Below are 15,063 nucleotides of genomic sequence, written 5' to 3' on the forward strand. Positions count from 1 at the left end.
ATCCGCACTTCAGTTCCCCATTGTACGCCATCAATTCATGCTTCAGAAAATCTTAGTTAATTCGGATTATTCTTTTTTGCTGAAATCAGTCGTCAGTGTTCCTGCAATCTGTTGCAGTAATTATTATGTAGAAGCACAGACAACATTAGTATATGTTGTCTGTGGTAGAAGTCATCGTTTTGCAGCTTCTTCGAAGCATTTAAAAAATGAATCCTAAAAGTTTGCATATTGTGTTAGCAATGCTAAATAAATATGCAAAAATGTGCGTGGATAGGTACATTAAAACTAATTAAATGAAATATCGCAATTTTTTTTTAACTATACATCTCATCCTTTAAATAACACCTGTAACGGTAGCAAGTAATTTGGATTTATTTTTTCGAATTTTACAGAGGATAGTTAGAAATGTTGATTTTCCCGAGGATTTTCCAATATATTGTATATTAATACAGTGCTTTCTGCGTCTTTTAATTTGTGCAGAGCATTGTTTTCTTAATTGGTTCTGGCGAGGGCTACGATACTTATCGTAGGCCTCAGTTCTGGATGTCTTGAGAGATGCATTTACCTTTGACAACGAAAAGTTATCGAGTAAACTTGACAAAATGCATAAATACAACTAACCTTTTTATTTACAATTTTTTCAGCTAGATTGCTATGTGTCAAACGTCATTATTGCATACGATAATTTTTCAATTTTGATTGAAGTTTTAGAAAAAATTATGTGTAAACCTTGAGAAGAAAGTGTTTTCAACTCTCGATCAATTAATACACTCGCTACGCTCGCGTGTCAAACTTTAACTCGAGTTGAAAAAGTCCACTTTCTTCTCTAGTTGTACAAATAACTAATGATTTTACAGTTTTCTTCGTTGATCCATGCCTGAACCCGGATTCGAACCAGGGACCCTTAGCACCCTACCCCACCCTCTGCAAAGCTTTTATTATACTTTAATATAATGCGGGAAGTCGCGTCTAAATTGTTTATGTAACAAAGTTTACCCTGATTAATGCCTGTATGACCCCAAACGACTCTACGTGTTGTTCTGATATCGACTATGAAAGTGTCTGCGGTTTTGAAAATCCACGAACCTCGACGAAGTCGCTATCCGCATTACGGCTGTGGTCATTAACCATGTCAAATCCTGACCTTTCGATGTCGGAATGGGAATACTATCAACAAAAGCAATTAATCACCTCAATCGATTACAACCCTTATTGGTGTAATTAATAATTACAAATTATTCAGTGTCATCTCTTCAAATCAATTCAAATTATATTTATAAACTATAATCCATACAAATCCTAGTTCGCTATTGTAAATAAAATTAAATTTCCCTGCAATCATAAAATATAGTATTTGCACGGCATCGGGGATGTTAATATCGGTGGTCGTTTTGTTTGGAAATAAATAGAAAAAAAGTAATTTTATGTCGTTCGTTTTAAATGTATTATTTAATACATACGAATAATATAAAACGAGAAACGCGTATTCCTGTTACGTTTGCTATTCTCTACATTTATTGCCTTGGAATCCTGATACTCGAATGTTCTCTTATTTGAAATAAAAATCCGTTTTTTTCTCGAATGGATCTAGTGAATTCCTTCAACATCAAACGATGTTCATCGTTGTTAACCAAATATTGGTTGACCAGTTTCAATTGTTTGTAAGCCAAAGATTACACAAGAATGATGGAGAATAAACTTGTAACAAATATAGCAAAAGAGCTTCTAGGTCACTGAAAATTGAATCCGTTCTTCTATGGGCGATGGTAAACAAACATAATGCTGAAAACAGAATTGGAAATTTCGGAACCGTTCGCAAGTTATCATGTACACATACGGACGAACAGAAAGTCCAAATGACCAAAATTTAATTAGTTAGTCCCTTGACCATTGTCTCCCTATTACTGAAAACAGAATTTGAAAATTTGAAACCGTTCCTGAGTTATCATGTACATAGACGGACGGACGGACAGAAAATCCAAAATCATGAACTCGCTTAGGAGCTCGTTAATAATAATGCATCGAAGGATACACGGCGTGAAATGAACTCTTGATGCGAGGGTATAGCAGAAATAACAAAATATTTTTTGAAGGGCGCCTAATTTTATGCCACAAAAATAACTCCATAAAACAAATAAAGATCTGGCTTAATTAATTAGAATTTGTTGCTTTGGCTCTTTAAACTGTTACAGGCACTATACCAATCGACAATATCAAATTTTTCATCAGTTGAATAAATCGCATGCGAACGAAAATAAAACAAGTTAAAAAGTAATCGTAAACGATTTACATAAAGCGCATTTCCACTTGCATTCATTTCCCATTTGTAAGATGCAACTTCTATAAAATCTTAAAAATCCGGCCACAAATATGAAAGATAGCGTTGCACATGGGCAATCCATTTTTGTCGTGCTACTTCAATGTCAGTTTATGAGAAGAATTTCATTTAAATGTTTTTCTAAATAAGAAAGTTGGAACTGCGCATGCGCAAACCTAAATTTTGAAACTAATGTTAGATTTTCCTTTGTTCCAAGCGCCTAAATATCAAATTTCACTTAAATGCTTCCATAGATAAAAAAGTTGGCACTGCGCATGCGCAAAACCAAATTTTGAAATTGGCGTTTGATTTTCCTTTATCCCAAGTGCTTATGTATCAAATTTCGTTTAAATTCTTCCATAAATAAAAAAGTTGGCACTGCGCATGCGCAAAACCAAATTTTGAAATTGGCGTTTGATTTTCCTTTATTCCAAGTGCCTATGTATCAAATTTCATTTAAATTCTTCCATAAATAAAAAAGTTGGCACTGCGCATGCGCAAAACCAAATTTTGAAATTGGCGTTTGATTTTCCTTTATTCCAAGTGCCTATGTATCAAATTTCATTCAAATGCTTTTATAAGTAAAAAATTTTGCAATTCGGTTTATAAATGGTCGATGTGAAAAGGGCACTGTGAATTTTGAATCGATTCGAGTCAACTTTTGGCGTTGCGTATTATATGGCTAAAGCTATGCCCATATTGAATTTCATGCAATTCAGTTCATAACTAACGGGGATGTAAAAGTGATCGAATATTTCTAAACAAAGTTATCGTTCACACGGACAGATAGATGGACAGACAGACAAAGGAACAGACGGACAGACCAACAGGCAGGCGACAGATAGCAATGCAAAATTATAAACGATCTCTAGGATCGTTAATAAACGGCAAAAGTGTAAAATTATGGAACATGTAAAAACGGTTTTTTGTTTTTTTTACAATAACTTTTTTTGTAAGCGGTACAGAAAAAATTCCTTCCTTGGTACAAGACTCGACACCATAACGAACCAAATAGCGAAAAAAGTAGAACAATAGCTCGCCGCAAAACGAGCGGACGGACGGACGGACGGACAAAGTGGCCACAATAGCGCATTTTTTTTTATTTTTGTGGAAATGCGCTAAAAACGGAAGTCAACGCAACAATATCCAAATTAATTATTAATATTACAGCCAGATCATGGATAGCGATCTTCGTTTTAAAACTCACATAAATCTATGCATTCAGCGCGCTTTCAGCAGTCTAAAATCTTTGTATATCCACAGATACAAGTTTAACTTTGATACCAAAGTAAAACTAATGAATGTGCTAGTTCTATCTCATTTTAATTATGCAGATTGTGTATATGGACCTTGCTTGGATGGAACCAGCAGGAAAAGACTACAACGAGTGCAAAATTCTTGGCCCATATGAATAAAAGGAAGCAAATGCTTATACTTGCAAAATTCAAAGTAAATACTCGTAAGTACTCCTTCACACTGGGTGACTTAGCAGCGCTGCTGAGCAGCAGGACAGGACGCAGTGCAGCGCTGCTAAACCATGCTAAACAAACCAGTATGAAGGGGCAGTTACCAGTATTTACTTTGAATTTTGCAAGTATAAGCATTTGCTTCCTTTTATTCATACGGGCCCTTGTCTACGGTTCATTTTCGGCTTGAGAAAATTTGATCATGTCTCCCATAAGATGTCTGAAATAAAGTGGTTGAATATGGAAAATCGCCGTTCCCTTCACTTTTTGTATATGTGTCATCAAATCGTTTTAACTCATAAACCACAGTATCTTTATAATAAAATTACTTTCCGTACAGACGTACACCATCTCAATTTACGTAACAAAGGACTTATGACTATTCCAGCTCATAGGTATCATCTTTTCGAAGGGTGTTTTTCTTATCAAATTGCAAAACAATACAACTCGTTGCCAGCTTTTATCAAAAATCTTTCCTTGAAGCCTTTTAAAACACAAACGCGACTTTTACTTTATAGAAGTCAAATCCAATGTTAACCAGTTCTTTTAACACTTTAAGTTTTTTTTTTTTATTGTGTTTCTACATTATTATTAGTTTCATTTTCACTTTTTTTTAACAAACGCAGGTATACCGTTTTATTTAAGAGAAACATCACTCATTTCGCCATAAAAAAATGAAGTGTATATTGGGGTAAAGTGGAAGAGCAGACCAATTAGTCTGAACTTCACCCTTTCAGTATTATATATTTGATATATCGTTATGCCTTATTTTTCATTTTTGTGTTGTTACTTTTGTATATAATATGTGAATAAAGGTCATTATTATTATTATTATTATTATTATTATTATTATTATTATCTTTATTTGTTTTAAGAAGTTATTTTGGTTGCATAAAATTAGGTTCTTTTCAGAAGTTATTTTGTTATTTATGTCTTCTATACAAATATCACTATATGTAGGTATATTCGCATTTGAGGGTTTTAGGGAGATATCAAGGCGCCATCAAGTCAATAAAGTATTAGTCCCCGGTGATAGGGAATGATAGCGAATGTAGCGCTAATTCGAGGATTTTTAAATGCATTAAGTGTTTATTTCACACCATGGATCCCATTGCAAGTCCGTGAAATCCTACCTTGTTATATTTAAGAATGAATGTACTCTTTTGATCTGATTCAGACATTCGCTGTGAATTTTGAATGCCTTAAAAAGGTTGATTTCGTCTTGTGAATCTGATTACAAGTCAATAAGAGTGTTAGGAGTCCTCATCTGAGGAAAGTTGTTTTAGCAAAGCATGTTTGAACTCGGATGCATTATTTTTCCTGATTTTTGTGTGTGACAATGTAAAGGCGTTGAGCTATTTAAAATGAGCCATAGGGAAATTTACATTGCGCCAATTGTTCTCAAATCTTGGCTTTGCGCTTATTTATTTCACTGACAGTTCTCAATCTGATCCTTCAAACTGCATCAACGAAGCAGGAACATGTATTCCGCCGTACAAATTTGTACAAGAGTGGGCACAGTAGCTGCGTAGTAATGCGAGCTATTCAGTGCCGAGTATCGGGCATTGATTTAGAAACAATTTCTACAGTACTGTGCAAGATGATTCGCGAGGAAGCTATGACTGAAACAATTGATGCAATGTAAATTTCCCTATGGCCCATTTTAAATAACTCAACCCCTTTAGATTGTCGTATGGCCCATCTTAAAAAAAACACCCTGTATATGATCTTTGCTAAAACTAATGGGTAAACTTTTTCCATTGATACTGGGGGCGCTGCCTCTAATGTAGTCAATATCTAAAATTTGACTGGTGATTTATTATTATAGCATTTGAACTCCCATTAACCGCGATTTTACGGTTTGACCTACTCCATTATAGACGGAAAAAAACGTACTAATTGCTTTTCACTTCGTGCTTCATAAAGATAGGAGACGATGTGGCTTTTAATTTTAAGATCGATCGTTATGATTAATTAGCTGCTAATAGAATAATTGCCTAACATCTAACGCCTGATGTAGTATCTTCAATTATTAACGCGACATTCATCTAATGAACGATAATATACTTTAATTATTTAGAGGAATAAAGTAATCTACTTATGGATTATTAAAACTGTGACAAAGGGTACGTAATTACATAATGTGATTTGCAGAGGTATTTTTTTGTTAATTTGCTCGTATCAATATACCTTTCAAAACTGATTTGACTAATTGAATGGAAATTACATACTACCAATTATTAAGTGAGCAAATCAATTTGATTTGCGCAGTACGTTTAACCGTTCACCATCTTTTTTTTAGTAAGTGTAACAGAAGCTTTTTATTTCGTGGTTTGTACCGTCCCAAGTTAATCATACATTATCAATAAATTAGATAGTTTATCCGCCCCTACGAAAAATTCTGATAATGCCTTATTAACTTTATCAAATTTCAGAAAATTTGGCAGCCTTGATCAACTCCACAATTCCAAAGAATGATATTACAAATTTGTGATTAAACAACTAGAAAAACCCTGGTTGCCAATAGAAAAATTGGCAAGAGAGTTCTTATCTAGGTCGTAATTTGGGATCGAACATAAAACTAACCATTTACAGCTGAAACAAATTTATTCGACTAAAATCAATCAAATAAGCTGTAAAAAATAGGCGCACGGGGTCGGATAAAACACACCACACAACAAGCGATCGATTAAACAAATTAAAGTTAAGTTTCGTATCACCCGTTTATAATCGCGCTTTTCAACAAAAAGACGCACTAACGATACTTATTATTATTATTCTATTAGTATCGTAGGCCTCGCACTAACTCATAAATCAAATACGAGTGCAAAGATGATGATGCTGCTAAACATGACTTCTTTGACTGCTCTCGAATCTCGATTTAGATGACACTGACTTCGTTTTAATTACAATATACCTAGTATTGTCTTTTGATGTTGGAAAAACTCTCTTTGGAAAAACTATTCCATAAACGCTCGTAGATAAACGCTTATCTTAAACTCGACGAATGAAAGCAGAGCCATCTAACTTTCATGTCGAAATGACGGACTTTTGCGGCACTTTCGAGTCTCGGTAGCAATCTGCTCGGACTCGGTGGTACGAATAGAATTTCTATGTTGTGACAATCGGGGAAGGGAATTGAATTAAACCAACAGTTTTTCTGCGTAAGAAAAGACCAGAACAAATGAAAGATATTACACACACGACAAGGCGACAGGAAAAAACCTTCTTTGGACAAAAAATCTGACATAACGCACCCAAATACACGAACAGACACAAACAAAATTGTCATATAGGTATAATACAACGAAATTCATATTCATGAGTTGAAATAGGTATGACAATTTAAACAAATACACGATAAAATATCTGTGCGGTCTTTATTAAGCCCTACCTGCAATTGAACAAAGATAGCCTTTCGTCTTCTGTAATTTATGACAATTGCATTATAACTGTCACTGTCGTGAAACAGTGAACAACGAAGCTCACTGTGGATAATTACCATGTAGCGTCGGAACATCTAATGGCTCGTTACAATAACAAGCGCGTACTTCTGAGCAATCATATGATCAAGGGTACATGTGACGACATCAGACGCTTAATCTACACGGTTGAAGGGAACGTCCGCGCGCTCCAGTCCCTGAAGCAGCCTACACATTCTATCCTTATAAACATCATCAGCAAAAACTTGAGAATAACACTCTAAAGGAATCTACACAGATGAAGACAAGTTTGTAATACTCGATGAATTTCTCAAGTTTCTGCAGAGGAGAGTCACTTTCTTGGAAACTATTGAGATAAGGAGGAAGAAGAATCCAGTAAGGCTCCAAAAATAGGCTTCAAGATAGCCAAGAATCATAATAGTTTTATACGTAACTGCGCACACTTGTCCGAACGGAAACGGCCCGGATCGGACAGAATCGGTTCGGAATAGACGGCAGATCGGTATTGAAAATCCATTTGCGCCGTTTGCGGATAAGTACGCACATGCAGTACCCAGGTACGGCATTTTTGCCGATCGGTCCAGGCCGATTCCATCCGGACAAGTGTGCTTTTAAGCCAAGTATTCACGCGTCTTCCATATTATTTGCGCAAACATTTATCGTGTTCTCTGCTGTCAAACTTGACACGAAACTCTCAATTCCACTCAAATTGCACGTATTTCGAAAAAAACGAGAAAAATTAATTGCGATGTTATTGGCGTCTTGCGGAACAGATATTAAATTTCATAAATGGCCCTCAGGACATTATCACAGCTCGTTTCAATTTCCGGAATCTGGTTCTTATAAACCGAGCCTCTCCTGGTGCTGCGAGGGTGAACTGTTAGCGACGACCGTGCCGTCGATGGGGTGTCCGTTAATTATGCATGTAGGGAAAACGATACAAACGTACATGGTGATTGAAATGGACGAAATTCAAGCGCTATCATTTTCAAGAACAGTTCAAAATTACATCACTCTGGGCAATGGCAAAGGAAAAATCGCACTGTATGACCTGCAACAGCAAGCAGTACTCCAACAGTTGCATCCCTTACCCTCGGCGGTGATGTTCTTAGAGTACGGCGCAATGGACTCTTGTTTGGCGGCAGGTTGTACAAATGGTCAGATATACCTGTATAACTCTAACTACACTATTTCATCAACTTACTACGTGCCGGACAGTAACAATCTTACGGCAATGGCATACCACCGGAAGCAAGCAAATCTTTTGGCAGCAGCAGGAAGCGATGGTATTGTCGTTGTATGGGACTCTATCACTGGCAACGCTGAAATCGTTGATAAATCTCACATCAATTCGATTACGGATTTAGCATTTTCCCTTGGAGATGATATGGTGACGGTCGGTCTAGACCATAAGCTGAACGGTTATGATTTGAGAACGAAATCTGTTATATTTTCTTGCATCAGCGACACTGAACTGACCTCCGTGGGCTTCTTTCCTACAGGAGATCAAATTGCAGCCGCCTCATCCGATGGTAAATTGTTCTGTTACGATCGAAGAAAAATTACCTACCCTTTTAATACCATCGTAACACACCACCCCAAGAAAGTATCACGAATCGCCTTCCAAACACAATCGGATTTGATGGACGACTCTTCTGGCGCAGGGAGCGTTACTACTGTATATTACAACGGTCCAAGCAAACGTGATGACCATTCACCTATTATTGGTGATGTTATTAGACCACTCAAAAAGGGCGATTCGTGTTTGTTTGCCGAGCAGTACTCCGGAACGATATCCCAAACGCCTGCATCCGGTGATTGTGGTCCTGTTATGTGCGACAGTCACGATAGTTGTAATGTTCAGCCCGAACTACGTTTCCCCAATACCAACGTACCCGTAAACGTAAATAGACAATCAGGATGTACAAACTTACACCAGGAAAATCCCGAAAACATTCGACTTCTTGGCACCAGCTTCAAACGAAACATGGTTTCCAGCTGGGTGAAACAAATTCAAAAATCTTCCTCGCAGGGGAACATAGATCACGCCAACGATGTCGCGCAAATGAAAAACGAACTCGTCGACTTTACGGCGGACACGTTCGATCGACTAAACGACTTTATTAATAAACAATTTTTCAAACTGCGAATGGCAGTCAGTAAGGGCTTTATACAGATGGAACACAAAATGAACGCCAAATGGAATGAATTTAACTTGACCGATTTGCAATTTTTAGATGAAGACGATATCGACCGAACTGAATCCTCTTTTAATTTCGAAGACGAGAATGGAGAGGAAGAGCTTGAAGATCGCAATGGGGCTGAATTGAAATCCCGTATTCCGGTCTTAAGCTTACCTATGAAATAATTTCCATTGCGTGTGTTGTCACTACAATGTTTTACAGTAGGCAAATTTCGTGAAAGTGCGGTACTTCTATAACAATAAAAAAAATTGTAGTATTTGTTTTGTTACTATTCTATCGGTGATCTGTATGTGATGGTTGTAGAATATAAAATAGATCTTGATATTCCATTTGAGATGAAATGTGAATATTCGGACAAGCGAAGAATCATTAAAGAGAACAAGATGATTCTTGTACTACTTTACTTTGTAGTACAGTACATTTGCGTATTTTCTGCATTTAACTCTAGTATATTTTGGCCCTTGAACAAGAGCCCCGAATTTCTTGCATTGGAACTCACTAAATACAAGACAAACATGCCAACAATTTATTATTATTGATTCACCAGCTTAATCTAACGCGTAACGATGTCGTTACACAGCGGTTATCGTTCGGCAACGTCTGAACTTGAATGCATGTGTTTATTAAGGCTACGTTCAGACAGGGCACTATCGCGCGATGGGCCATGAGATACTTTCCGATGCAATTTCTAGGGCGATATTTAGAAAATAGTCGCATGCTAACTTCTGTTCTGTGTACGAAACTTCGAAGGCACTTACTAGCGGAAAGTTCTCTATTAGAATATGTGGTAGTATCCAAATTAACCAGACAAAAACGTAAATTGGTAAGTATCAATATGAAGCCAACAGTGTTTGGTGAATTTTATAACCTGTTAGTGAAGTTGATGGCGGATTCTGAAAAATGTGCGTATTCAAGAATTACAGTGGACGAATTCAATTATATTGAGAACTTTGCAATATAAAGCTGAATGTTTGCCGGTCTGACGTCACGAAGAAGCGTATGGCTGAAGTCAATTGAATTTTTTTACAGTGGCGGCGATTCGACTTGTTTTTTAGGGATCATTAACGGTGTATTGTGAGTGACCTATATCAGGGACAGACTCGCCACTGACTGACTCGCCAATACGACTACCCGCCACTGTGACAATTCGCCACTACGACAACTCACTAACGCGACATCTCGTCACTGACTCACCAACGTGACAACTCGCCAATGGACAACTCGACAAAGAGATAATTTTTAATGTGTCATACAAATGCATTAACTGTTATAGACCACAACCGTCTATAATTACAAGCCGTGCTGAGAATTATGGCAACACTGCATGGTAGGCCGATTTCCTAATTCAAGTTGACAGATTTTGGGTGTATTTTATATGTGTTTTGGGTGTAATAGTCCTTTTTACCTGTTTTAACAGAGCGAGATTGCGATAATTTGTGTTACTCCGTACGGAATGAACAGAAATTATTATTCAGGTAAGTTGCTAAACGAAATATATCGATTTGTTGTCATAACCTCTAAAGCAAGCTACTCCTTACTGGACCCTTTACAAGCACTTGTATTTGTTCAAAGTACCTGTACAAGCTCAAATATGACCTACACACTACGTGGTACGTAAGTACGGTAAGTGTTTATAGTGAAAGAATACAATAATTATTTTTTTTCACTACTAGCGTCTGATGACATGATTATTAACCTTTTTTCCACTTGTAAAGTAGGCTTTCTCGGCATTTGTTCAAAGTGGTTAATAATTTTTTATTATTAACTAGTAGTCAATAATGAGAACTGTCATGCTGTCACTTTTAGAAAACACAACCCGAAATTTCGCTCAATGAACGTTATTAGACAAGTTCTCTAAAACGAATAATTGCCACCATTCGCAATTTCCAGAGAAATTACATACCTAAAATTATCACATTTTGAAAAAATTCGAACGAAATTACTCTTTGAAAAATCTCAATGACAGAAAATACGGCCTGTTTGACTTGTACTTCCACGTACTTGATTGACATGTTAAATTAAGAAACAAACAATTCTGTCCAACCGTTAACTCTCTTATCAATATAATATGTTAATTTAGAGAATTTCAAGTGCTAGTAGTGAAAAAAATAGTATATATACCACGGTAGAGAAGTCTATTATTGCCTTCGCACCTTACACCCCTCGGCGCAAGCGCCTCGAGATGTAATCTTGGTGCTCAGGCAATAATAGTGGACTTCTCTACCTTGATATATAATGTACTATTTTCTACAACTGTCAAAAAAACCTGTCATTTTCTGACGAATATCGAAGCGCGAAGTACTAGATTTTTAAACGGTTAATTAATAAGTAAGGTTGCCCTTGACAACGTGCGCGAAATCGTCAACAGTGAAAAAAAGTATTTCGCGCACGGGACAAAGTTGAACTTAAACAGCAATTTAATTAATAATCGGTTCAGTTGTAGAAAAAATATTGTCTATAACGCTAGCGCGAAGTTATTTCGCGCATTTGACTGATATTTTAACTCGGCTTCGCCTCGTCAAAATACCTTCAGTCTCAATGCGCGAAATTGAACTTCGCGCTCTTGTTATATAAATAACTATATTAGCTGGTATTTCAGATATTGTAGCACGGACATGTCAAGTCGATTTTATGAAGGAACCTTCCGACTTATTCCCAGGAGTTCACGGTACGGGAATTTGAAGTCTACGGGGATCCCCTCTTTAAAAGCTTCGTACCTAGATCCACTGGAGTAGCGACTGGCTTAAAATCTGCCATTCCGAAACACACCTGGTCGTTGATAAAACCTCGCTGATGCACAGCAATTTACTATCCTTTTGCCAAAATTAAGTGCCCAAGCGTGTGCTTCACCTCGACCTCTTTCGACAGAAGTTCACCAATTTCGAGATCTCGATGGAAAACACATTATGATGCAGTTACCAATTTACAGCGTTCCGAATTTTAACGTCAAATAACAATGTTATTATCCATTTTTTTAAATAAATAAAATATACGTACAATTGTAAGCTGCCTAAGTATCTTTCTTCTGTATTAAAACCACCAAGGCGAAACACAGGAGAGAGGAAAAATGCAATTTTTCAAGAGCAACAAGACGCCATTAAAACATATCGGCCCACCAATTGACTTTCGGACAACGTTGCCAAACTTCTCAGCATGGCTTGTAATTATAGACGGCTGTGTATAGACCGAGAGATAACGACAGATTTTGTACGATGATTAGTAAACGTCTGCCTTCCCAATTTTATTTAACGTAGATTAAGGGTAGTTTACACGTTAGGATAAATCGTAACGATGTGATTGTCGAGTTTATTGTTCAAATAATTCGAAAGAGTGAATACTATTTACATGTAACAATTTCTTGTTCCAATATTCATGGACGATGTAGATATAGGTATGAGAATTTGAAGAACCTATTGTTTTCGTTAAAAGTGTTTTCACCATGGAGAAAGTGCTGTTGTGGTCTGTTGAATATTGCCTTTGTCATTAAACAGGAAAAAAGATCATTCGTTGGCGAGTTGTCGCGTACCGCTATATCATCGGGAGATCCGGGCCATTGAGGATTTCTTTCGTAAATTTGAACCTGCTGCAAATGTACTTGAACCGTGTTTTTTAGAGAATGGGGATATGTCGATAATACTTCAATATGTAGGGGTTACAATGAAATAAAACAAACCGCTGACACGATTATTGTGCTTTTTATATAAAACTCCAAAATGTGAGCCAATATTCTTTGCTACTTGGGATGTGACTACTTTCGCAAATATGGTTCTAGAAATTTCCTGTGATTAATTGCATCGCATCGCAACCTGTTAGAAAATGCAAGGAAATTTGTTCGCATCAAAAAGTATCCAACCGCCCATAGCGTGATAGCGTCCTGTCTGAACATACCCTAATAGTTTATATTAGGCTTTAGCAAATATGTATGAGATCAAGAATGGTGTTAGTTGGAGATATTTCGCGTGGGTTGTTCGTCTTTTTCCGGCGAATATTAATAAAATTACTCACTACAAAAATGAAATGGTTAAACGATTTCAGATAAGTATTTTCAAGAAATATTCGGTTTGAAATTGCAAAAACCCCTACATGCAATTCAAGAAATAAAAATAAATTAAATAAACAAACAAGAATAATGACTTGATTTGATTTTTGTAATTGATGTTATACATTTTGCGATAGGTAGGTACAGTAATCTGTAAACGAAAATGAATAGTGCCAGTAGTTGTAATTCAGTTGCTTTCAGAAGACATTTTCCAACTTCTGTCACTATAATAATAAATCTATCTTTTATTTAGACAGTTGTTGGCGGTTTTGAACTTTCATCTCTGTTACTTTTGAATTAATGGGTGCTTCTTTGCGTATTTTTTAGTTATTTTTCATTTATGTTAAATTATTATTAGTTGCTCAAGTAGCGAGTAAATCAAAGTGAGTACATTTCGAGTGGATTTATATGAACTACTGTTTTGACAGCGAGCCGTTAAGAATGAAAGTTTTGGTACCTAATTTATAAGTGCAACGTTATTTTACAGATGTAGTATTATATCAATCTACGATGTCGTAGTTGGGTGACATTAGTTACATTCATCTCGAAGTTCTAATTTTAAGACTACAGTTTTTACAAAACATCATGGGATTTGAACCATTGCATTGCAATCTTTTAACAAATAGTTTTGTTTTCATCGCCGATTTCCTGAATATCAGGCGCGACTTTCTATTAATAATAATAATAAATTGTCTTTTATTGGTGGATAGTGTATAAAATATATATATAAAACATAATAGAAGGAAAAAAAAGACATCATTTTGACACAATCCAATGGGGCGCAGTTCAGATGGGGTACATGACCACACATCTGCTCTTGCACTTAACCCCTCCAATTTAATTAACTAAGCAACCAAAGTGGAATGAAACTAACTATATAATGATGTGAAGCGTATGATTAACATACATTAACCGGTTATTGAGTTCAGGTTAGTGTTCTAAAGACAGAAATTTTGAACAGGGAGTCTAAATGCAATTTTATAATTCCTGAATTCTCACAGTCACTTGTAGGCGAGCACTGTCTTTTTCATTTTCTTGTGAAGGTTGAAGTCCATGTCGTCATGAAGAACCTGAACTTTTTCGATCTCGTTGCAACCAGACCATTCGATTTACTGCTGTCCGATCGACAAATGAGAATCCCAGTACTTGCGAAAGAGGCCGCAGTGTCTTATGTGGAATATTAAAGATACAAGAATTTGGTTTGAAAAAAAGGGTAAGTATATGGTGTTATACGGACCCCGAGCTACGATCATGAAATTCATAAAAATGGTTAGGGAGTACCTTAATTAAGCGTTTTTAACAAAAAAATTTGCGGAAGAAGCCCAACATTTTCCACTAATCTCAATAAAAAGTTCACGTTCCTAATTCGTAATCGTTTATAATTCTTAAGTTGCCAAAACTGAAAAACTTGGCAATTTTCAGAACTGACAGCCTAATTTTTAGTAAGAGGTTATGTTAACTTCTCGTCTACTAAATTGAAATATGATGGGTTTAACCGTTTAACGTATATATTAACAGTTAATGTAATGAAAGTAGTAAAATAGGTATAATACACAATAGAATTTAAGGTCTACTTTGACTTATACACAAAATA

The 15,063-nt window shown here is 36.2% G+C and overlaps 1 protein-coding gene across 1 annotated transcript; it reads left to right on the forward strand.

Annotated features, from left to right (window-relative positions):
• Positions 1 to 7,892: 7,892 nt before the first annotated feature.
• On the forward strand, positions 7,893 to 9,719 carry LOC116158933 (protein NEDD1-like). Its single transcript, XM_031471805.1, has one exon. It carries the CDS (start codon positions 7,975 to 7,977, stop codon positions 9,592 to 9,594), a length of 1,620 nt encoding a protein of 539 aa, XP_031327665.1. The 5' UTR covers positions 7,893 to 7,974; the 3' UTR covers positions 9,595 to 9,719.
• Positions 9,720 to 15,063: the final 5,344 nt, after the last annotated feature.

This window comes from Photinus pyralis, unplaced genomic scaffold (genome assembly GCF_008802855.1).
Source record: "Photinus pyralis isolate 1611_PpyrPB1 unplaced genomic scaffold, Ppyr1.3 Ppyr1.4_LG1, whole genome shotgun sequence".
NCBI classification, from domain to species: domain Eukaryota; kingdom Metazoa; phylum Arthropoda; class Insecta; order Coleoptera; family Lampyridae; genus Photinus; species Photinus pyralis.

What these genes read in the sequence shown, in the direction of transcription:
- LOC116158933 (XM_031471805.1), top strand. Translation starts at nt 7,975, where the DNA reads ATGTTATTGGCGTCTTGCGGAACAGATATTAAATTTCATAAATGGCCC.